Source organism: Mustelus asterias, chromosome 10 (genome assembly GCF_964213995.1).
Source record: "Mustelus asterias chromosome 10, sMusAst1.hap1.1, whole genome shotgun sequence".
NCBI lineage: Eukaryota > Metazoa > Chordata > Chondrichthyes > Carcharhiniformes > Triakidae > Mustelus > Mustelus asterias.
This window is the reverse complement of record NC_135810.1, coordinates 123,189,477-123,214,714: the sequence shown is the minus strand read 5'-3', so window position 1 is coordinate 123,214,714 and position 25,238 is coordinate 123,189,477. Positions and strand designations below refer to the sequence as shown.

Genomic DNA, 25,238 nt, shown 5'->3' with positions numbered 1-25,238 from the left:
GGGTTATGGGGAGAAGGCAGGAAAATGGGGATGAGGAGCATATCAGCCATGATCGAATGGCAGAGTGGACGCGATGGGCCGAATGGCCCAATTCTGCTCCTATATCTTATGAACTTATGAACATGGGAATCTATAAATGGCGTGAGAAGTAGCGAGAGCTCCGGGGTCCGAGAGGGGGGGCGAGAGAAGCGAGAGTTCAGAAACTGACATTGAGACGTGACGTCACAGCAAACCCCTAAGTTGATTGGCGAGTGAATATTGATTCTTAGGGGCTGAGTCTGAACAACGGGAAGATTAAAAGTAAGGTGTATTAATTCTGGTAAAGTTTGTTAGCGGTAGCGACGATAACTAATAAATAAAGGAATGGCAGGGCTGATACAACCTTGAGAATGTACATCCTGTGCATTGTGGGAACTCCAGGATGTTTCCTGTGTTCTGAATAACCATTTGGCAGGAAATGTAATCAATTGCAGCAACATGTGCTCTGGGGATGGGGATGAGAATCATTTCAGCCATGATCGAATGGCGGAGAAGACTCGATGGACCAAATGGCTAAATTCTGCTCCGATATCTTATGGTCTTTTGGACAACATGTTTATGAGGTGGTCACTCCACAGCTTAAGAGGATGCAGGGAGAGAGAGAGAGAATGGGTGGCTACCAGACAGTCAGAAAGGAACAGGTAAGTGGGACAGAGGTCCACTGAGTGCACCCCACTCTCCCGCTAGTATTTCGGTCTGAAAGGTGAATGGGAGTGCTGGTCCAGCTGGGGAGGGCAGCCAGAGAAAATTCCACACAACCACAGGGAGTTAGAAGGAAGTCGAGAAGAGCAATGGTGATAGGCGACTCGATAGGGTTACAAATGGGCATTTCAGTGGCCACAGGCGTGAATCCAAGGCGGTTTGTTGCCTCCCTGGTGCCAGGGCCAAGAATGCCACTGAATGGGGGAAGGGGAACTGGCAGCTGTCATAGTCCACACTGGTACCCATGACAGAGGCAGAAATAGGGATGTGGTCTGAATTTAGGGAACTACATGGAACATTAGCCGGCTAGACCTCAAAGATAGTAATCTCCAGATTGTCCTCTGTGTCACGCACAGAAACAGGAGAACAAGAGAGATCTGTGCCAGGCTGGGAAGATAATGCAGGAGGGAGGGCTTTAGACTCTTGGGACATTGATTTAATTTGATTTGATTTATTATTGTCACATGTATTAACATACAGTGAAAAGTATTGTTTCTTGCGCGCTATACAGACAAAGCATACCGTTCATAGAGAAGGAAAGATGAGAGTGCAGAATGTAGTGTCACAGTCATAGCTAGGGTGTAGAGAAAGATCAACTTAATGCGAGGTAGGTCCATTCAAAAGTCTGACAGCAGCAGGGAAGAAGCTGCTCTTGAGTTGGTTGGTTCGTGACCTCAGACTTTTGTATATTTTTCCCGACGGAAGAAGGAGGAAGAGAGAACATCCGGGGTGTGTGGGGTCCTTAATTATGCTGGCTACTTTTCCAAGGCAACGGGAAGTGTAAGCAGAGTGAACGGGTGGGTGGCTGGTTTGAGTGATGGACTGGGCTTCGTTCATGATCCTTTGTGGTTCCTTGCAGTCTTGAGCAGAGCAGGAGCCATACCAAGCTGTGATACAACCAGAAAGAATGCTTTCTATGATGCATCTGTAAAAGTTGGTGAGAGTCGTAGCTGACATGTCAAATTTCCTCAGTCTTCTGAGAAAGAAGAGGTGTTGGTGGGCTTTCTTAACTATAGTGTCGGCATGGGGGGGACCAGGACAGGTTGTTGGTGATCTGGACACCTAAAAACTTGCAGCTCTCGACCCTTTCTACTTCGTCCTCGCCAGGATGTTCCCACCAATGGGATCTCCCAGTCCCACTGATGACAATCTCCTGACCCCGGGTTCCCCAGTGGATGTGGGGCGGCCCGGTAGCACAGTGGTTAGCACTGCTGCCTCACAGCTCCAGGGACCTGGGTTCGATTCCCGGCCTTGGGTCACTGTCTGTGCAGAGTCTGCACATTCTCCTCGTGTCTGTGTGGGTTTCCTCCGGGTGCTCCGGTTTCCTCCCACAGTCCAAAGATGTGCAGGGTTAGGTGGATTGGCCGTGCTAAATTCATGCATGAATTGCAGAAAGCTAGTGTGCAGGTACACAGGTAATAAGGGAGGCAAAGGGAATTTTGGCATCTATAGCTAAAGGAATAGAGTATAAAAGTAAGAAAGTGTTGCTGCCACTATACAAGGCATTAGTGAGGCCGCACCTGGAGTATTGTGCACAGTTTTGGTCCCCTTATTTGAGGAAAGATGTCGTGGCATTGGAGGCAGTTCAGAGGAGGTTCACTCGATTGATTCCAGAGATGAGGGGTTTGTCGTATGAAGAGAGATTGAACAGTTTAGGCCGATACTCTCTGGACTTTAGAAGAATGAGGGGAGATCAAATAGAGGTATATAAGATGCTAAAGGGGATTGGCAGGGTAGACATAGAGAGGATGTTTTCCCTTGTGGGGCAATCTGGAACAAAAGATCATCGTTTTAGGATAAAGGCAGATTTAAAACAGAGATGAGGAGAAACTATTTCTCTCAAAGGGTGGTGAATCTGTGGAGTTCGCTACCCCAGAGTGCGGTGGATGCCGGAACAGTGAGCAAATTTAAGGAGGAGTTAGACAGATTTTTAATTAGTAATGGGGCTGAAGGATTATGGAGAACGGGTAGGAAAGTGAAGTTGAGACCGAGATGAGATCAGCCATAGAATCATAGAATCCTACAGTGCAGAAGGAGGCCATTTGGCCCATCGAATCTGCACCGACCACATTCCCACCCCGACCCTATCCCCATAACCCCATGTATTTACCCTAGCTAATCCCTCTGACACTAAGGGGCAATTTAGTATTGCCAATCAACCTCGTCTGCACATCTTTGGAATGTGGGAGGAAACCGGAGCACCCGGAGGAAACCCACGCAGACACACGGGGAGAACGTGCAAACTCCACACAGACAGTGACCCAAGAACATAGAACATAGAACAGTACAGCACAGTACAGGCCCTTCGGCCCACGATGTTGTGCCGAACCTTTTCCGAAACCAAGATCAAGCTATCCCATTCCCTATCATCCTGGTGTGCTCCATGTGCCTATCCAATAACCGCTTGAAAGGTCCTAAAGTGTCCGACTCCACTATCACTGCAGGCAGTCCATTCCACACCCCAACCACTCTCTGCGTAAAGAACCTACCTCTGATATCCCTCCTGTATCTCCCACCACGAACCCTATAGTTATGCCCCCGAGTCACAGCTCCATCCACTCGAGGAAATAGTCTTTGAACGTTCACTCTATCTATCCCCCTCATCATCTTATAAACTTCCATTAAGTCGCCTCTCAACCTCCTCCGCTCTAAAGAGAAAAGCCCGAGCTCTCTCAACCTTTCCTCATAAGACCTACCCTCCAAACCAGGCAGCATCCTGGTAAATCTCCTCTGCACTCTTTCCAGCGCTTCCACATCTTTCTTATGAGCTGAGAATTGAACCCAGGTCCCTGGCGCTGTGAGGCTGCAGTGCTAACCACTGTGCCACTGTGCTGCCCTGGGTCCCTGGCGCTGTGAGGCTGCAGTGCTAACCACTGTGCCACCGAGCCGCCCACGATTGTATTGAATGGTGGAGCAGGCTCGAGGGGCTGAATTTACAACTCCTGCTCCTCGTTCTTATGTTCTTATGATGACCATGAAACCATTGTTGATTGTTGTAAAAACCCATCTGGTTCACTAATGTACTTTAGGGGAAGAAATCTGCTGTCCTTACCCGGTCTGGCCTACATGTGACTCCAGAGCCACAGCAATGTGGTTGACTCTTCAATGCCCTCAGGGATGACAATAAAAGCTGGTAGTCATGATGTGGAGATGCCGGCGTTGGACTGGGGTAAACACAGTAAGAGGTTTAACAACACCAGGTTAAAGTCCAACAGGTTTATTTGGTAGCAAAAGCCACACAAGCTTTCGGAGCTCCAAGCCCCTTCTTCAGGTGAGTGGGAATTCTGTTCACAAACAGAGCATATAAAGACACAGACTCAATTTACATGAATAATGGTTGGAATGCGAATACTTACAGCTAATCCAGTCTTTAAGATACAAACAACGTCAGTGGAGAGAGCATCAAGACAGGCTAAAAAGATGTGTATTGTCTCCAGACAAGACAGCCAGTGAAACTCTGCAGGTCCAGGCAAGCTGTGGGGGTTACAAATAGTGTGACATGAACCCAATATCCCGGTTGAGGCCGTCCTCGTGTGTGCGGAACTTGGCTATCAGTTTCTGCTCAGCGACTCTGCGCTGTCGTGTGTCGTGAAGGCCGCCTTGGAGAATGCGTACCCGAATATCAGAGGCCGAATGCATGTGACCGCTGAAGTGCTCCCCAACAGGAAGAGAACAGTCTTGCCTGGTGATTGTTGAGCGGTGTTCATTCATCCGTTGTCACAGCGTCTGCATGGTTTCCCCAATGTACCATGCCTCGGGACATCCTTTCTTGCAGTGTATCAGGTAGACATCGTTGGTCAAGTTGCAAGAGTAGGTACCGTGTACCTGGTGGATGGTGTTCTCACGTGAGATGATGGCATCTGTTGCTGAGCAGAAACTGATAGCCAAGTTCCGCACACACGAGGACGGCCTCAACCGGGATATTGGGTTCATGTCACACTATTTGTAACCCCCACAGCTTGCCTGGACCTGCAGAGATTCACTGGCTGTCTTGTCTGGAGACAATACACATCGTTTTAGCCTGTCTTGATGCTCTCTCCACTCACGTTGTTTGTATCTTAAAGACTTGATTAGCTGTAGGTATTCGCATTCCAACCATTATTCATGTAAATTGAGTCTGTGTCTTTATATGCCCTGTTTGTGAACAGAATTCCCACTCACCTGAAAAAGGGGCTTGGAGCTCCGAAAGCTTGTGTGGCTTTTGCTACCAAATAAACCTGTTGGACTTTAACCTGGTGTTGTTAAACTTCTTACAATAAAAGCTGGCCCAGCCAGCGACACCCACATCCCCATGAATAAAGAAAGACGGATGTTGTCAGCTTGATGGAGCAGAATGTGATGTTTCAGCAGAGAACTCGATACCTGGGCTGAGGAAGATGGTGAAGATCACCTCCTCTCTCTGCTAATAAATCCTTGGCAGTTTCAAAGGATTCCTGTCGTGTCCGGAATACAAGGAAACCCAATCAGGAACAGCAGCCGCTCTGCGGAATTCACTTGGCGTTTACTCATCTCATTTGTTCTTTTTCTCATCAGGGTTCAGCAAGAGGTCAGAGGATTTTTCTTCAATAAATATCAGCATGATCAAAGCCACAAAGTCTTGATCTTTAAAATTCTCAATCTCATTTCAAGTCCCTCCCTCTTGCCCCTTCATTATCTCTGGAATCTCCTCCAACCTTCTGCGAGGTTTGTGCTCCTCCAGTCCTGACATCTTGTACACCCTGGATTCTAATCAGTGCCCCGTTTGTGGACGTTGTCTCAATTACTGAGGGTCGAAACTCTGAAATGCCCTCCCTACATTTGGCAGATGGGGAATGTGGGAAAATGTGAACTTGTCCACTTTGGCAGGAAGAATAGGAAAACAAAAGATTATTTAAATTTAGAAAGATTGCAGAATGCTGAGATTTGATTTGATTTGATTTATTATTGTCACATGTATTAACATACAGTGAAAAGTATTGTTTCTTGTGTGCTATACAGACAAAGCATACCGTTCATAGAGAAGGAAAGGAGAGAGTGCAGAATGTAGTGTTACAGTCATAGCTAGCGTGTAGAGAAAGATCAACTTAGTGTGAGGTAGGTCCATTCAAAAGTCTGGCAATAGCATGGAAGAAGCTGTTCTTGAGTCGGTTGGTTCGTGACCTCAGACTTTTGTATCTTTTTCCTGAAGGAAGAAGGAGGAAGAGAGAATGTCCGGGGTGCGTGGGGGTCCTTAATTATGCTGGCTGCTTTGCCGAGGCAGCGGGAAGTGTAGACAGAGTCAATGGATGGGAGGCTGGTTTGTGTGATGGATTGGGCTACATTCACGACCTTTTGTAGTTCTTTGCGGTCTTGGGCAGAGCAGCAGCCATACCAAGCTGTGATACAACCAGAAAGAATGCTTTCTATGGTGCATCTGTAAAAGTTGGTGAGAGTCGTAGCGGACATGCCAAATTTCCTTAGTCTTCTGAGAAAGACACCCAGAGGGATCTGGGTGCCATTGTACATGAATCACAAAAGGTCAGTATGCAGGTACAGCAAGTGATTAGGAATTCAAATGGAATATTGGACTTAATTGTGAAGTGGACAGAGTATAAAAGTAAGGAATTCTTGCTATTACTGTACAGGACATCAGTGAGACCACATCTACAGTACTTTGTACAGCTTTGGTCTCCTGATTCAAAGAGAGACAGATTTGCATTGGACACAGCTCAGAGAAGGTTCACCAGGCTGATTCCTGGGGTGAAGGGGGTTGTCTTATGGGGAAAGGTTGAGCAGGTTGGGCCCAGACTCATTGGAGTTTAGAAGAATGAGAGGGGATCTTATTGAAACATAAGATTCTGAGGGGGCTTCACAGGGTGGATGCTGAGAGGATGTTTCCCCCTCGTGGGGAATCTACAACTAGGGGGCACAGTTTAAAGAGAAGGGGTCTCCTATTTAAGATGGAGATGGGGAGGAATTTCTTCCCTCAGAGCGTGGTTAGTGTTTGGAATTCTCTCCCTCAGAGAGCAGTGGGAGCTGCGGGTCACTGAATATATTCAAGGCCGAGTTAGACAGAGTTTTCATTGACAGGGGAGGTCGTGGGTCATGGGGGACTGACAGGAAAGTGGAGTTGAGGCCACAGTCAGAACAGCCAAGATGGTATTGAATGGTGCAGCAGGTTTGAGGGGCCGAATGGCCTCCTCCTGCTCCTATTTCTCATGATCATCCACAGGGTCACCACTCTTTGGGTGAAGAAATGTCTCCTCACCTCCGTCCTAAATGTCTACCCTGAATTTTCAGACTGTGGAATCTGGAATTAAGAATCTACTGATGACCATGAAGCCATTGTCGATTGTTGGAAAAACCCATCTGGTTCATTAATGTCCTTTAGGGAAGGAAATCTGCCGTCCTTACCCGGTCTGGCCGACACATGACTCCAGAGCCGCAGCAATGTGGTTGACTCTTAAATGCCCCTCTGAAATGCCCGAGCGAGACACTGAGTTCAAGGGCAGTTAGGGATGGGCAATAAATGCTGGCCCAGCCAGCGACGCCCATGTCCCATGAACAAATAAAAATGTAGAAATATAGGACCATGGCACAGGGCAGGGACATGGGATTGGGAACATAACTGATAGGAATATAGAGAGGGCAGTGGATTGAGTCTGTTGTATCATTCAATTCGTTGGATTAAGGGATAATGAGAAAATGGATTTCAGGTACAGACTGCCCATTAAACGATGGAACAGGGTTCAAGGGGCTGAATGGCCTCAGCTTGTTTCTATGCTCCAACGATTTAGAGCCCTAATCCCATGGACTGAACCTTGTTCCCATTGCCTTTCCTTCAATCATCTCTTGAGGTTGTTGTTAAAGGTTGCCATGTTATCCGCCTCAGTCAGTAACTCCTGGGGTAATGAACCCCAACAGCTGACAACAGGATGAAGAAAAGGTTTCTCTTCCTCCCTGCCCGAAACCTCTTACATTTCTTCCGTTATCTGTGTCCGCATGCTCTCGATTTATCCATGTGGGATGTGAGCATTAGCGCTTAAACCAGAATTTATTACTCATCTCTAATTGTCCTTGAGAAGGTGGTAGCAAGCCATTGCTGTGAACTGCCCGCCGCAGTGACTGGGCTGTCAGTGTAACTGCTCTGCTTCTGGCTTTCTGTTATTTATCATTTCAAACACATCTTTCACTCACCTCCAAATCACCTCTTCTCCTCACAGAAGAAGCAGACATTTTTCCAAGTCATCTTTCATATTTGTGTTTTCTCATATCAGTCAGAATCTCGGTGAACCTGTAACTGGGGGTCCCTGACAGAGGGACCCCCCCTTTAACAGGGGTCCCTGACAGAGGGACTCCCCCTTTAACAGGGGTCCCTGACGGAGAGACTCCTCCTTTAACAGGGGTCCCTGATGGAGAGACTCCCCCTTTAACAGGGGTCCCTGACGGAGAGACTCCCCCTTTAACAGGGGTCCCTGATGGAGTGCCCCCCTCTTTAACAGGGGCCCCTGATGGGGAGACTCCCCCTTTAACAGGGGTCCCTGACAGAGAGACTCCCCCTTTAAGTGGGGTCCCTGACGGAGAGACTCCCCCTTTAACAGGGGTCCCTGATGGAGTGACCCCCTCTTTAACAGGGGTCCCTGATGGGGAGACTCCCCCTTTAACAGGGGTCCCTGACAGAGAGACTCCCTCTTTAACAGGGATCCCTGATGGAGAGACTCTCTCTTTAACAGGGGTCTCTGACGGAGAGACTCTCCCTTTAATAGGGCACCTTATGGAGAGACTCCTCCTTTAACAGGGCACCTTATGGAGAGACTCCCCCTTTAACAGGGTACCTAATGGAGAGACTCCCCCTTTAACAGGGGTCTCTGATAGACTCCCCCTTTAACAGGGTACCTAATGGAGAGACTCCCCCTTTAACAGGGGTCTCTGATAGACTCCCCCTTTAACAGGGATCCCTGACGGAGAAAAATTCTCTTTAACAGGGGACCCTGACAGAGAGACTCTCTCTTTAACAGGGGACCCTGACAGAGAGACTCTCTCTTTAACAGGGGACCTGACGGAGAGACTCTCTCTTTAACTGGGGACCCTGACAGAGAGACTCCCCCTTTAACAGGGGACCCTGACGGAGAGACTCTCTCTTTAACTGGGGACCTGATGGAGAGATTCTCTCTTTAACTGGGGTCCCTGACAGAGAGACTCTCTCTTTAACAGGGGACCTGACAGAGAGACTCTCTCTTTAACAGGGGACCTGATGGAGAGATTCTCTCTTTAACAGGGGTCCCTGACAGAGGGTCTCTCTCTCTCTCTCTCTTTGAAAAGCCTTTCCCTGAAGATACCCCCCAGCCTGTGTTTGTTGCCTTGCCGCACACTGCTGCTCCGAGAGTTCTGCTTGTGTTCCTCAGCGCCATTTCTGACATCTTGCTAATTTAGTTGCTGTGGTGTAATTAGTTTTGTTCGATTGCTGTGACTGGTCTGGGCTGTGTCCTGTTGGGTGATAGCCCCTGACAGCGGAGCCACATTCTGTTCCAATCCACATCTGAGTGAAAATAACACACTGGCATCAATCAGTGGAAGGGTTAAGAAACGTCACTGGATCAGTGTATGCCGGACACATTCCGGGATTAACGCTTGTCACAGCTACAGAATGAATCGCTTCTCTCCCTGATTCATCACTGAGGATACAACCTGCATTTATATAGCACCTTTATCATCCTGAGGCATTTCACAGCGGGAATTGCCAGACAGGATTCAGACACTGAAGTGTGAGGTGATGCATTTTGGTAGCAGGAAGAGGGAGGAACACTGTAAAATAAGGGGTAAAATACGAAAAGGGGTGCAGGGGCAGAGGGAGCTGGGTGTATGTGTGTGCATTAAAGGTGGCAGGACAGGTGGAGAGAGCAGTTAATAACGCAGACAGTATAGGGACATGAAGTACACGGCAAAGAATATTTCCAGAACTTGTGTCAGACGTGTTCACCCTCAGCTGGAGGCACTGAGTCCACTTCTGGGCGACACACGAGGAAAGGTCATAGAATAGAATCCCTACAGTGCAGAAGGAGGCCATTCAGCCCATCGAGTCTGCACCGACCACACTCCCACTCAGGCCTTATTCCCGTAACCCCATGTATTTACTCCGCTAATCCATCTAACATACGCAGCCCGGGACATTGAGGGGCAATTTAGCACGGCCAATGCACCTAACCAGCACATCTTTGGAGTGTGGGAGGAAACCGGAGCACCCGGAGGAAACCCACGCAGACACGGGGAGAAGGGGCAAACTCCGAGGAGACAGCGACCCGAGGCCGGAATTGAGCCTGGGTACCTGGCGCTGTGAGGCAGCAGCGCTAACCACTGATGCCAAGACATTGGAATGAGTGAAGAAAAGATTCATGAGAATGGTTCCAGAGATGAGGAACTTTACTTACACAGACAGACGGGAGAAGCTGGGGCTGTTTTCTTTCGAGGAGAGAAGGTTGAGAGGAAATTTGATCGAGATGTGCAAAAATCATGAGGGGCCTGCCAGGGTGCAGAGGGAGAAACTGTTCCAATTGGTGGAAGGATTGGGATGATGTGGAGATGCCGGCGTTGGACTGGGGTGAACACAGTAAGAGTTTTAACAACACCAGGTTAAAGTCCAACAGGTTTATTTGGCAGCAAATACCATTAGCTTTTGGAGCGCTGCTCCTTCGTCACATTTCCACTCCGTCTGGCGAAGGAGCAGGGCTCCGAAAGCTAATGGTATTTGCTACCAAATAAACCTGTGGGAAGGATTGGGATCCAGAGGGCATAGATATAAGATGATTGGCTAAAGAAGCAATGGAGACATGAGGAGAAATATTTCATACAGCGAGTGGTTAGGATGTGGAATGTACTCTGAGAGTGTGGTGGAGACAGATTCACACAGTGAGTGGTTAGGATCTGGAATGTACTGTCTGAGAGTGTGGTGGAGACAGATTCACACAGTGAGTGGTTAGGATCTGGAATGTACTGTCTGAGAGTGTGGTGGAGACAGATTCACACAGTGAGTGGTTAGGATCTGGAATGTACTGTCTGAGAGTGTGGTGGAGACAGATTCACACAGCGAGTGGTTAGGATCTGGAATGTACTGTCTGAGAGTGTGGTGGAGACAGATTCACACAGTGAGTGGTTAGGATTTGGAATACACTGTCTGAGAGTGTGGTGGAGACAGATTCACACAGCGAGTGGTTAGGATTTGGAATGCACTGTCTGAGAGTGTGGTGGAGACAGATTCACACAGTGAGTGGTTAGGATTTGGAATACACTGTCTGAGAGTGTGGTGGAGACAGATTGAATTGAGGCTTTGAAAAGAGAGTTAGACTGTTATGTGGAAAGGGAGAATGTGCAGGTTGCGGGGAGAAGGCAGGCGAATGGAACTAGGTGAATTGCTCATTTGAAGAACTTGTGCAGACATGAGGGGCTGAATGGCCTCCTGCCCCTGTAACAATTCTGTGATGGGGAGATATGAAGAGATAATCAAAATCTTGGTGATAAAGGGAGGCTTCGATCCCTGTTTTAAAGGAGGGGAGAGAGGTGGAGTGGAGCTGCACCCATCCAGACAAGTGGGGAGTATTCCATCACACTCCTGACTTGTGCCTTGTAGATGGTGGACAGGCTCTGGGGAGTCAGGAGGTGAGTTACTCACCGCAGTATTCCTAGCCTCTGACCTGCTCTTGTAGCCATTGTGTTTATGTGGTGAGTCAGTTGAATTTCTGGTCAATGGTAACCCCAAGGATGTTGGCAATGGAGGATTCAGTGATGGTAACACCATTGAATGTTAAAGGGTGGTGGTTAGAGTGTCTCTTATTGGTGATGGTCATTGCCTGGCATGTGTGTGGTGCGAATGTTATTTGCCACTTGTCAGCCCAAGCCTGGATATTGTCCAGATCTTGTTGTATTTGAACATGGACTGTTACAGTATCTGAGGAGTCGCGAATGGTGCTGAACATTGTGCAATCATCGGCGAACATCCCCACTTATGATGAAAGGAAGGTCATTGATGAAGCAGTTGAAGATGGTTGGGACTCGGAGGGACATAATGCAGTAACACTGTGTGCCTGTAATGAAAATGTTATTTCAAGCTTGGATGACTTGTATCCAAGTTAGATTTCGATTTGTCGATGGAATTTAAACACACCGGGCACTATTTATAAATTCAGAACCACAAACTATAACAGGAAACACAGTTTTACTAATAAGCTGGTTAACTACATGTGAGGCAATTAATGGAATGAGAAAATTTTACTTCAGGGAGGAACTGGGCACATGCTGGGATTGTGAGTTGGTCGGAATTCAGCTGGGAGTTGTACTGCGGGATAGAAAAACTAGATGGGTGAAAGGCCTGTTGATTGGTGCTATTCTGGTTATTTGGCTGTTGTTTTGAAAGTTCTAAGTATTAAGGTCATTGAAATGGCACACGTACAGTGCAGGAGGAGGCCATTCAGCCCATCGGGCTTGTCCTGGCCCTTTGAGAGTGATATCCAGTTAGTCCCACTCTCCCACTCTTTCCCCCATAGCCCAGTAACACTTTCATTTTGAAGGGGGTGGAGAATCGCGGGGGAAACCTGGACTAAACAGGCCCCGCTTCACAATGAGAGGTCTATTTAAAATGGAGATCAGATCAATTTCTTCTTTAGAATTGTCTCTCCCCCGCCACCGCTCCCCCCCCCGCCCCGCACTTGACGCCCCCCCCCCCCCCCACCCCCCCCCCCCCCGCCCCCCCCCGCCCCCCCAGAGAGCAGTGGGGCTGCGGGTCACGGAATATATTTAAGGCCGCGTTAGACAGAGTTTTGATCGACAGGGGGGTCGAGGGTTACGGGGAACAGACAGGAAAGTGGAGAGAGGCCACAATCAGGTTATTGAATAGCAGAGCAGCTTTGAAGGGCTGAATGGCCTCCAGCTCCGAGTTATTCTGTTCCAACGATGTGTTTAAATTTTATTTACTTTATTTAATTTATTTACCTTTGAGAAGTTGCTGTTGAATCCACAGTTCATTCAGAAAGTGTATTCCAACCGATAATCGCAGATACAGAAGATTCTGTCCGCAGCTCTCGGCTGGTACATTTAGTGGACATTCTGAACTGATGTGGCGAGCGTTACATACCTCCTGCATTGAAGATCATCCAGTCAAATAGCAAGTGTTTGTATCTTCACAATATCTGCAGCTCCAAAATATGCAACCAACAGAAGCTCAGCATTTCCTCTGCTGAGGCGATTCAATCCCAAAGATAAAACTCAACTCTCCCCTCGCTCTCCAATGTAGACAGAGCTTAACTCTGTATCTAACCCCGTGCTGTACCTGTCCTGGGAGTGTTTGATGGGGGACAGTGTAGACAGAGCTTTACTCTGTATCTAACCCCGTGCTGTACCTATCCTGGGAGTGTTTGATGGGGACAGGGTAGAGGGAGCTTTACTCTGTATCTAACCCTGTGCTGTCCCTGTCCTGGGAGTGTTTGATGGGGACAGGGTAGAGGGAGCTTTACTCTGTATCTAACCCTGTGCTGTACCTGTCCTGGGAGTGTTTGATGGGGACAGTGTAGAGGGAGCTTTACTCTGTATCTAACCCTGTGCTGTCCCTGTCCTGGGAGTGTTTGATGGGGACAGTGTAGAGGGAGCTTTACTCTGTATCTAACCCCGTGCTGTACCTATCCTGGGAGTGTTTGATGGGGACAGTGTAGAGGGAGCTTTACTCTGTATCTAACCCCGTGCTGTACCTGTCCTGGGAGTGTTTGATGGGGACAGTGTAGAGGGAGCTTTACTCTGTATCTAACCCCGTGCTGTACCTGTCCTGGGAGTGTTTGATGAGGGACAGTGTAGGGGGAGCTTTCTCTGTATCTAACCCCGTGCTGTACCTGTCCTGGGAGTGTTTGATGGGGGACAGTGTCGAGGAAGCTTTACTCTGTATCTAACCCTGTGCTGTACCTGTCCTGGAAGTGTTTGATGGGGACAGTATAGAGGGAGCTTTACTCTGTATCTAACCCCGTGCTGTACCTGTCCTGGGAATGTCTGATGGGGACAGTGCAGAGGGAGCTTTACTCTGTATCTAACCCCGTGCTGTACCTGTCCTGGGAGTGTTTGATGTGGCACAGTGTAGAGGGAGCTTTACTCTGTATCTAACCCCATGCTGTACCTGTCCTGGGAGTGTTTGATGGGGACAGTGTAGAGGGAGCTTTACTCTGGATCTAACCCCGTGCTGTACCTGTCCTGGGAGTGTTTGATGGGGGACAGTGTAGAGGAAGCTTTACTCTGTATCTAACCCCATGCTGTACCTGTCCTGGGAGTGTTTGATGGGGACAGTGTAGAGGGAGCTTTACTCTGTATCTAACCCCGTGCTGTACCTGTCCTGGGAGTGTTTGATGGGGACAGTGTAGAGGGAGCTTTACTCTGTATCTAACCCCGTGCTGTACCTGTCCTGGGAGTGTTTGATGGGGACAGTGTAGAGGGAGCTTTACTCTGTATCTAACCGTGTGCTGTACCTGTCCTGGGAGTGTTTGATGGGACAGTAAGAAGTCTCACAACACCAGGTTTAAATCCAACAGGTTTATTTGGCAGCTCTAGCTTTCGGAGCGCTGCTCCTTCATCAGGTGAGTGAGGAGTTGTGTTCACAAACAGGGCATATACAGACACAAACTCAATTTACAAGATAACGGTTGGAATGCGAGTCTTTATAGGTAATCAAGTCTTAAAGGTACAGACAATGTGAGTGGAGAGAGAGCCAAGCACAGGTTAAAGAGATGTGTATTGTCTCCAGCCAGGACAGTTAGTGAGATTTTGCAAACCCAGGCAAGTCGTGGGGGTTAGAGATAGTGTGACATGAACCCAAGATCCCGGTTGAGGCCGTCCTCATGCGTGCGGAACTTGGCTATCAGTTTCTGCTCAGCGATTCTGCGTTGTGTGTCGTGAAGGCTGCCTTGGAGAACACTTACCCGAAGATCAGAGGCTGAATGCCCGTGACTGCTGAAGTGTTCCCCAACAGGAAGGGAACACTCCTGCCTGGTGATTGTCGAGCGGTGTTCATTCACTCGTTGTCGCAGCGTCTGCATGGTCTCCCCAATGTACCATGCCTCGGGACATCCTTTCCTGCAACGTATCAGGTAGACAATGTTGGCCGAGTTGCAAGTGTATGTACCGTGTACCTGGTAAATGGTGTTCTCATGTGAGATGATGGCATCCGTGTCGATGAGGTCTTGCAGAGGTTGCTGTGGCAGGGTTGTGTGGTGTTGTGGTCACTGTTCTCCTGAAGGCTGGGTAGTTTGCTGCGGACAATGGTCTGTTTGAGATTGTGCGGTTGTTTGAAGGCAAGAAATGGGGGTGTGGGGATGGCCTTGGAGAGATGTTCGTCTTCATCAATGACATGTTGAAGGCTCCGGAGAAGATGTCGTAGCTTCTCTGCTCCAGGGAAGTACTGGACGACGAAGGGTACTCTGTCCGCCATGTCCCGTGTTTGTCTTCTGAGGAGGTCGGTGCGGTTTTCCACTGTGGCGCGTCGGAACTGTTGATCGATGAGTCGAGTGCCAGATCCTGTTTTTATGAGGGCAGGTACACAGGCAGGTACCCCCACGACTTGCCTGGGCTTGCAAAATCTCACTAACTGTCCTGGCTGGAGACAATACACATCTCTTTAACCTGTGCTTGGCTCTCTCTCCACTCACATTGTCTGTACCTTTAAGACTTGATTACCTGTAAAGACCCGCATTCCAACCGTTATCTTGTAAATTGAGTTTGTGTCTGTATATGCCCTGTTTGTGAACACAATCCTCACTCACCTGATGAAGGAGCTTGAAGATTCCGAAAGCTCGGGCTGCCAAATAAACCTGTTGGACTTTAGCCTGGTGATGTGAGACTTCTTACTGTGCCCCACCCCAGTCCAACGCCGGCATCGCCACATCATGTTTGATGGAGACAGTATATAGAGGGAGCTTTACTCTGTATCTAACCCCGTGCTGTACCTGTCCTGGGAGTGTTTGATGGGGACAGTGTAGAGGGAGCTTTACTCTGTATCTAACCCCTTGCTGTACCTGTCCTGGGAGTGTTTGATGGGGACAGTGTCGAGGGAGCTTTACTCTGTATCTAACCCCTTGCTGTACCTGTCCTGGGAGTGTTTGATGGGGACAGTGTCGAGGGAGCTTTACTCTGTATCTAACCCCTTGCTGTACCTGTCCTGGGAGTGTTTGATGGGGACAGTGTCGAGGGAGCTTTACTCTGTATCTAACCCCTTGCTGTACCTGTCCTGGGAGTGTTTGATGGGGACAGTGTCGAGGGAGCTTTACTCTGTATCTAACCCCGTGCTGTACCTGTCCTGGGAGTGTTTGATGGGGACAGTGTAGAGGGAGCTTTACTCTGTATCTAACCCCGTGCTGTACCTGTCCTGGGAGTGTTTGATGGGGACAGTGTCGAGGGAGCTTTACTCTGTATCTAACCCCGTGCTGTACCTGTCCTGGGAGTGTTTGATGGGGACAGTGTAGAGGGTGCTTTACTCAGTATCTAACCCCGTGCTGTACCTGTCCTGGGAGTGTTTGATGGGGACAGTGTAGAGGGAGCTTTACTCTGTATCTAACCCCGTGCTGTACCTGTCCTGGGAGTGTTTGATGGGGACAGTGTAGAGGGAGCTTTACTCTGTATCTAACCCCGTGCTGTACCTGTCCTGGGAGTGTTTGATGGGGACAGTGTAGAGGGAGCTTTACTCTGTATCTAACCCCGTGCTGTACCTGTCCTGGGAGTGTTTGATGGGGACAGTGTAGAGGGAGCTTTACTCTGTATCTAACCCCGTGCTGTACCTGTCCTGGGAGTGTTTGATGGGACAGTGTAGAGGGAGCTTTACTCTGTATCTCACAGGGATTGATGTTGGGTGAATTGCATGTCCCTTTTCTCTGCTGTGAATTCAATGTGAAATATTAATTGATTTTATTTGGCCTTTACAGAATGCTCTGCTGGATCTTGCTTCTGTTATTGATACACTCTCGTTACGAGCTGTCATCAGTGATGTTTTCGCCACAATCATTCCCAATGTGGTAGGTACCAGTTTTTGGGAAATCTTACTCATCACTCTTTCTCTGACGTATTCACAGTTTTCCAACTCCAGCTGTGTATCTGTTTACATCCAAAGAACAGAAATGAATCAAATCCCTGACCTCTCCACTTGACCTCTGTTGCCAGTTTCCTGCACAATGCCCACCTTTCCCCTCGAGGCTGTGGCCAATGGTGTGGTAGCCGATGGCACAGGTTCACCAGGACATCTGTGCGGGAAAATGTTCAAACTTGCAACCTGGATGTTTTTGGTTTACCCAGAGCCCAGAAACTGTGAACATTATTCCATCCCTTGGAGGCTGTTTGTGGGTGACATGCAGGGTAAGCCTCCCCCTACGCTGCCCTCGAACATTGCCCCAGCTATGCAGACCATAATGCACTGTATCTAACCCCGTGCTGTACCTGTCCTGGGAGTGTTTGATGGGGGACAGTGTAGAGGGATCTTTACTCTGTATCTGACCCCGTGCTGTACCTGTCCTGAGAGTGTTTGATGGGGGACAGTGTAGAAGGAGCTTTACTCTGTATCTAACCCTGTGCTGTACCTGTCCTGGGAATGTTTGATGGGGACAGTGTAGAGGGAGCTTTACTCTGTATCTGTATCTGTGCTGTACCTGTCCTGGGGGTGTTTGATGGGGACAGTGTAGAGGGAGCTTTACTCTATATCTAACCCCATGCTGTACCTGTCCTGGGAGTGTTTGATGGGGACAGTGTAGAGGGAGCTTTACTCTGTATCTAACCCCGTGCTGTACCTGTCCTGGGAGTGCTTAATGGGGACAGTGTAGAGGGAGTTTTACTCTGTATTTAACCCCGTGCTGTACCTGTCCTGGGAGTGTTTGATGGGCACAGTAAGAAGTCTCACAACACCAGGTTAAAGTCCAACAGGTTTATTTGGTAGCAAATACCATAAGCTTTCGGAGCACAGCTTCTTCGTCAGATGGAGTGGATATCTGTTCTCCAACTAACCCCGTGCTGTACCTGTCCTGGGAATGTTTGATGGGGACAGTGTAGAGGGAGCTTTACTCTGTATCTAACCCCGTGCTGTACCTGTCCTGGGAATGTTTGATGGGGACAGTGTAGAGGGAGCTTTACTCTGTATGTAAGCGCATTACCATAAATCATAGGATGTTGCAGTGCAGAAGGAGGCCATTCGGCCCATCGTGTCTGCACTGACCACAATCCCATCCTGGCCCTATCCCCATAACCCCATGCATTTACCCTCCCCATTCCCCCTGACACTAAGGGGCAATTTAGCATTGCCAATCCACTTAACCAGCACGTCTTTCGGACTGTGGGAGGAAACCGGAGCACCCGGAGGAAACCCACGCAGACATGGGGAGAATGTGCAAACTCCACACAGACAGTGACCCAAGCTGGGAATCGAACCCGGGTCCCTGGCGCTGTGAGGCAGCAGCGCTAACCACTGTGTCACCGTGCCACCCAGCGAATATGATGACATTTCCTTTCTGCATGAAGTGTGAATGGGTGATGGAAGTGGGAATTTTCAATGGGTAATTGAATAAGCGACTGAGATGGAAATGTTTGCAGGCTGAAGTGGAAAAAGAGGAAGTAGAACTCATTTCAAAAGGTTGGCACAGAGATGATGGGCTGAATGGCCTCCATTACTGCTATGTATCTCCATGATGTGGTTGTCTTGATGCTGGTGTAAGTTTGGTGATGTCTTCTCTGCCTCTTCCCATTCTGGCAGGAGAACATCTTTATCTACCTACTGGATGTCAGCTCGAACAAGATGCTGTGTGACAACCCTCCACACGAGATGTCCAAGGAGGGGAGGCTAAGGTGCGTTGTGGGATCTGCCAGGTGACTGGCGACTCCGGGAATGTGTCATTGGAATGGGGAAAGGGGCAGAAATGTGGGCAATGGAATTCAGTGCGGAGAAGTGTGAGGCATTGCATGGCAAAGGAAGGCCCAATCAGTGGTGGGATACTGAGCAATGTGGAGGAGAGGGAGCTTAGTGTCTATGCCTGCAGACCCACGGCTGAACAGCTGGACAAGGTGGTTAAGAAGCCATATAGGATATTCCAAGATTGGTGGCACAGTGGACAGTGAAGAAGGTTAACTCGGATTGCAACGGGATCTTGATCAATTGGGCCAGTGGGCTGACGAATGGCAGATGGAGTTTAATTTAGACAAATGTGAGGTGATACATTTTGGTAGCTTGAACCAGGGCAGGACTTACTCAGTTAATTGTAGGGCGTTGGGGAGAGTTACAGAACAAAGAGATCTAGGGGTACAGGTTCATAGCTCCTTGAAAGTGGAGTCACAGGTGGACAGAGTGGTGAAGAAGGCATTCGGCATGCTTGGTTTCATTGGTCAGAACATTGAATACAGGAGTTGGGACGTCTTGCTGAAGTTGTACAAGACATTGGTAAGGCCACATTTGGAATACTGTGTACAGTTCTGGTCACCCTATTATAGAAAGGATACTATTAAACTGGAAAGAATGCAGAAGAGATTTACTGGGACTTGATGGAGAGGCTGGATAGACTGGGACTTTTTTCTCTGGAGCGTAGGCGGCTTAGGGGGTGACCTTATAGAGGTTTATAAAATAATGAGGGGCACAGATCAGCTAGATAGTCAATATCTGTTCCCAAAAGTAGGGAGTCTAAAACTAAAGGGCATAGGTTTAAGGTGAGAGGGAAGAGATACAAAAGTGTCCAGAGGGGCAATTTTTTCACACAGAGGGTGGTGAGTGATTGGAACAAGCTGCCAGAGGTAGTAGTAGAGGCGGGTACAATTTTGTCTTTTAAAAAGCATTTGGACAGTTACATGGGATACGGACCAAATGCAGGCAATGGGGATTAGCTCAGGGGTTAAAAAAAAAAGAGCAGCACGGACAAGTTGGGTCGAAGGGCCTGTTTCCATGCTGTAAACCTCTATGACTCTATGAGGATACTTTCCGACATTGTCCCACACCCAAGGTATCAGTCAGGAACTGCAGGCTAGAACTATCAGGCTCGAAGTGCAGAAACACTAGTTAGACTACAGCTAGAGTACTGCGTAGAGTTCTGGTCACCATATTAATGTAATCTCACTAGGGAAGGTGCAGATCCCATTAGAACATGTCAAGGGCTGGGATTTCTATGGCCAATACAGCAGATCAGAGGCTGGTATTCCCTGTGGCGAGTAACTCACCTCCTGACTCCCCAAAGCCTGTCCACCATCTCTACAAGACACAGGTCAGGAGTGTGATGGAATACTCCCCACTTGCCTGGATGGGTGCGGCTCCAACAACACTCAAGAAGCTCAACACCATCCAGGACAAAGCAGCCCCGCTTGATTGGCACCACATCCACAAACATTCAATGTAAGAAGTCTCACAACACCAGGTTAAAGTCCAACAGGTTTATTTGGTAGCACGAGCTTTCGGAGCGCTGCCCCTTCACAAAAGGTCGTCATTCAATTTGAATTCCACCAGCAGAAAAGAGCGGACGTTTCGAGTCCAGACAACCTCAACGTCCGCTCTTTGCTCTCCTTCCAGGTGCTGCCAGACCTGCTGCGATTTTCCAGCATTTCCTCTTTCGATGGCCGACTGTGAGCTTGTTGTTTCCAGCCACGCTGCAGTTATCAGGACTCTGAACGTAGTTCAGTCCAATATGGAATGATTTGATGGGTAGAAGAGATTAAATTCTTACTTTTAATTAAACAGCGACCTGCTCTTGTGATATATATCTCCCCTGGCTGTCTGAAGGAGAGCTGCGTGTCATAAAATTAATAAAATCTCTTGGGCCTTTGTATCGGAGGTCAGCAAGGTGGCAATATTTTAACCTTGATCGGTGACAGGCTGAACAACACTATCCCAGGCAGCACTCAGTGTAATTCTGCCCCCAGTGTCCATCACATCCTGGGGCCACTGCTAACACCCCCAACCCTCTCCCCTGCATCTATCAAACCTCACCCAGCGTCTCGGGAATGTCTGCCTCTCTCTGAACACAATACTTCCCTTTCTGTGTGAAAGGCGCAATTAAATTGTAGCCTCAGGCTTTCGTTCCTTATCACTGACCACAGACCACGTGTTGTTCAGATCTTAAGAGTGCCCTTCTTGTCACCTCGTCTGTGATTTGTGTTATAAATACACACCCTTTCAGTGAAACGTCATTGGAAACACGTCGCTGCTCGGATGTTCTGGCTGCTTGTGAGTCAGTGGGCAGCACTCCCGCAACTCACAGTTGGAAGGTTGTTGCTTAGAAGGCCATAGAAGGTCATAGAATCCCTACAGTGCCACTCAGCCCATCGAGTCTGCACCGACCACAATCCCACCCAGGCCCTATTCCCGTAACCCCACATATTTACCCTGCTCGTCCTCCTGACACTAAGGGTCAGTTTACCATGGCCAATGCGCCATATTTGGACTGTGGGAGGAAACTGGAGCACCTGGAGGAAACCCATGCAGACATGGGGAGAATGTGCAAACTCCACACAGACGGTGACCCAAGCCCGGGAATCGAACCCGGGTCCCTGGCGCTGTGAGGCAGCAGTGCTAACCACTGTGCCACCGTGCTGCCCCACTCCAGACACTTAAGCCTACAATCCGGCCTGACACTCTGGTCGTGCCGAGGGAGTGCTGCAGTGCCAGCGGTGTCCTTTGGGTGAGACTTTTAACCTCCAAACCTGTCTGCCGTCTTGGGAGCGTGTCAAAAATCCCGTCTGACGTTGGAGTATGGGAATGGTGCATTGGCCGTGCTAAATTCTCCCTCAGTGTACCCGAACAGGCGCCGAAATGAGGTGATTTTCACAGTAACTTCATTGCAGTGTTAATGTAAGCCTATTTGTGACTAATAAATAAACTTTTAACTTTAATTGCCCCTTGAGAAGGTGGTGGTGAACCGCCTTCTTGAACCCGCAGTCCGTGTGGCGTAGACACACCCACAGTGCTGTTAGGGAGGGAATTCCAGGATTTTGACCCAGCGACAATGAAGGAATGGTGATATATTTCCAAGTAAGGATGGTGTGTGACTTGGAGGAGAACCTATACCCACAACCGCACATATTTACCCTGATAGTCCCCTTGACACTAGGCTCAATTTAGCATAGTCAGTCAACCTAACCCGCACATCTTTGGACTGTGGGAGGAAACCGGAGCACCCGGAGGAAACCCACGGAGACACGGGGAGAATGTTCAAACTCCACACAGACAGTGACCCAAGCCGGGAATCGAACCCGGGTCCCTGGCGCTGTGAGGCAGGCGGTGGTGTTCCCATGTGTCTGCTGTCCTTCTAGATGGTAGAGGTCGTGGGTTTGGAAGGTGCTGCCTAAGGAGCCTTGGTGAGTTGCTGCAGTGCATCTTGTAGATGGTACACACTGCGGCTACTGTGTGCTGATAACAATGGTATAAAAGCCAATTTAACTCATAACCTTTGAACTATAAATGGTATGCAAATGTTTGCAATTTAATAGATGCTCTTACAGCTATAGCCAGATAGACAGATTATTCCACTCAGATACTTTGCTATGCAAATTACTTGCCATTTGCAATATTAATCGGACCATTCTCTGCTTTAGTCTATATCTTTTCCTCTCATGATCTGCGGCAATCTTTTAATTAACCCCTTCTTCACTGTTACTGATGCTGATTTGCACGAGGATCCCACCCAGCTGCCCTCAGGTACCTTAGCCAGCCACTGGGAGTCATAGAAACGTAGAAACTAGAAGCAGGAGTAGGCCATTCGGCCCTTCGAGCCTGCTCCGCCATTCATTTTGATCATCGTGAGAAGCCTCACAATACCAGGTTAAAGTCCAACTGGTTTGTCAGGTGACTGAAGGGGCAGTTCTCCGAAAGCTCGTGATTCTAAATAAACCTGGTGGACTTTAACCTGGTGTTGTGAGACTGCTTACTGTGCCCCACCCCAGTCCAACGCCAGCATCTCCACATCATTTTGATCATGGCTGATCATCGAATTCAATATCCTGATCCCCCCCTTCCCCTCCATATCCCTTGATCCCTTTAGCCCCAAGAGCTGTATCTAATTCCTTCTTGAAATCAGACAACATTTTGGCCTCAACTACTTTCTGTGGGAGTGAATTCCACACATTCACCACCCTCTGGGTGAAGAAATTTCTCCTCACCTCAGTTCTAAAAGGTTTACCCCTTATCCTCAAACTATGACCCCTAGTTCTGGACTCCCCCACCATCAGGAACATTCTTTCTAAATCAACCCTGTTAGACTTTTATAAGTTTCTATGAGATCTGTGGTGGGTAAATTGTTGGAAGGTATTTTGAGAGACAGGATCTACGGGCATTTAGAGACTCAAGGACTGATTAGGGACAGTTAGCATGGCTTTGTGAATGGAAAATCATGTCTCACAAATTTGATTGAGTTTTTTGAAGGGGTAACCAAGAAGGTAGATGAGGGCAATGCAGTTGATGTTGTCTACATGGTCTTTAGCAAGGCCTTTGACATGGTACTACATGGTTGGTTGTTGCATAAGGTTAAATCTCACAGGATCCAGGGCGAGTTATCTAAATGGATACAAAATTGGCTTCTTGACAGAAGCCAGAGGGTGGTTGTAGAGAATTGTTTTTCAAACTGGAGGCCTGTGACCAGAGGTGTGCCTCAGGGATCAGTGCTGGATCTATTGTTATTTGTCATTTATATGAATGATTTGGATGAGAATATAGGGAGCATGGCTAGTAAGTTTGCAGATGACACTAAGATTGATGGCATAGTGGACAGTGAAGAAAGTTATCTCCGATTGCAACGGGATCTTGATCAATTGGGCCAGTGGGCTGATGAATGGCAGATGGAGTTAAATTTAGACAAATGTGAGGTAATGCATTTTGGCAGATTGAATCAGGGCAGGACTTACTCAGTTAATGGTAGGGTGTTGGGGAGAGTTACAGAACAAAGAGATCTAGGGGATACATGTTCATAGCTCCTTGAAAGTGGAGTCACAGGTGGACAGAGTGGTGAAGAAGGCATTCAGCATTCTTGGTTTCATCGGTCAGAACATTGAATACAGGAGTTGGAATGTCTTGTTGAAGTTGTACAAGACATTGGGAAGGCCACACTTGGAATACTGTGTGCAATTCTGGTCACCCTATTATAGAAAGGATATTATTAAACTAGAAAGATTGCAGAAAAGATTTACTATGATGCTACCGGGACTTGATGGATTGAGTTATAAGGAGAGGCTGGAGAGACTGGGACTTTTTCTCTGGAGCTTAGGAGGCTGAGGGGTGACCTTATAGAGGTCTATAAAATAATGAGGGGCACAGATCAACTAGATAGTCAATATCTTTTCCCAAAGGTATGGGAGTCTAAAACTAGAGGGCATAGGTTTAAGGTGAGAGGGGAGAGATACAAAAGGGTCCAGAGGGGCATTTTTTTCACACAGAGGGTGGTGAGTGTCTGGAACAAACTGCCAGAGGTAGTTGTAGAGGCGGGTACAATTTTGTCTTTTAAAAAGCATTTAGACAGTTACATGGGTACAATGGGTATAGAGGGATATGGGCCAAATGCGGGCAATTGTGATTAGCTTAGGGGTCTAAAAAAAAAAGGGCGGCATGGACAAGTTGGGCCAAAGGGCCTGTTTCCATGCTGTAAACCTCTATGACTCTATCCCCTCTCACTCTTCTAAACTCCACTGAATATAATCCTAATTGACTTTATCTCTCCTCATACGACAGACCTGCCATTCCAGGAATCAGCCTGGTAAACCTTCGCTGTACTCCCTTTATAGCAAGGACATCCTTCCTCAGATAAGGAGACCAGAACTACACACAATACTTCAGGTGTGGCCTCACCAACGCCCTGTACAATTGCAGCAAAACATCCCTATCCCTGTCCTCAAATCCTCTCGCTATGAAGGCCAACAGACCATTTGCCTTCTTTACTGCCTGCTGTACCTGTGCGCTTACTTTCAGTGACTGATGCACGAGGGCTCCAAGGTCTCGCTGAGTATCCACCCAAAGTCATGAGTAGATGACTGAGATGGGAGATTTCGTGTTCCCACCTCAGAGGGCTGAAGTCCAGAACCGGGGCTGATTCTCCCAGCCTGACTCTGAGGGAGTGCTACACTGGTGGAGGTGCCTGGCATTCGGCCGAGACCTTAAACCTGAGCCACCCCCCCCGCCCACCGCCCCACCCCCCTGCACTCCCCCCCCACCTCTCCACCCAGTGGTGTTATCTCAATGGAGAGAGGGAGCTGTAGAGGGAGCGCAGCGAAGGTTTACCAGGCTGATTCCTGGGATGGCAGGTCTGTCATATAAGGAGAGACCGAGTTGGTTAGGATTATATTTACTGGAGTTTAGAAGAGTGAGAGAGGATCTCCAGCACCCTGCACGATATTTATCCCTCAGAAGAAAAAGATTCTTGGGTCATTATAGAATCATAGAATCCCTACAGTGCAGAAGGAGGCCATTTGGCCCATCGAGTCTGCACCGACCACAATCCCACCCAGGCCGTATTCCTGTAACCCCAGGCATTTATCCTTGCTAGTCCCTTGACACTGAGGGACAATTTAGCATGGCGATT

General features: G+C 48.4%; 1 protein-coding gene across 1 annotated transcript in view; it reads left to right on the top strand.

Moving 5' to 3' along the window:
* The window catches only part of pde2a (phosphodiesterase 2A), a 284,382-nt gene that overhangs the window by 91,034 nt on the left and 168,110 nt on the right, over nt 1–25,238 (top strand). The window contains 2 exon segments of the mRNA XM_078222653.1: nt 16,641–16,730; nt 18,452–18,543. Coding sequence (XP_078078779.1) covers nt 16,641–16,730; nt 18,452–18,543 — 182 coding nt within the window.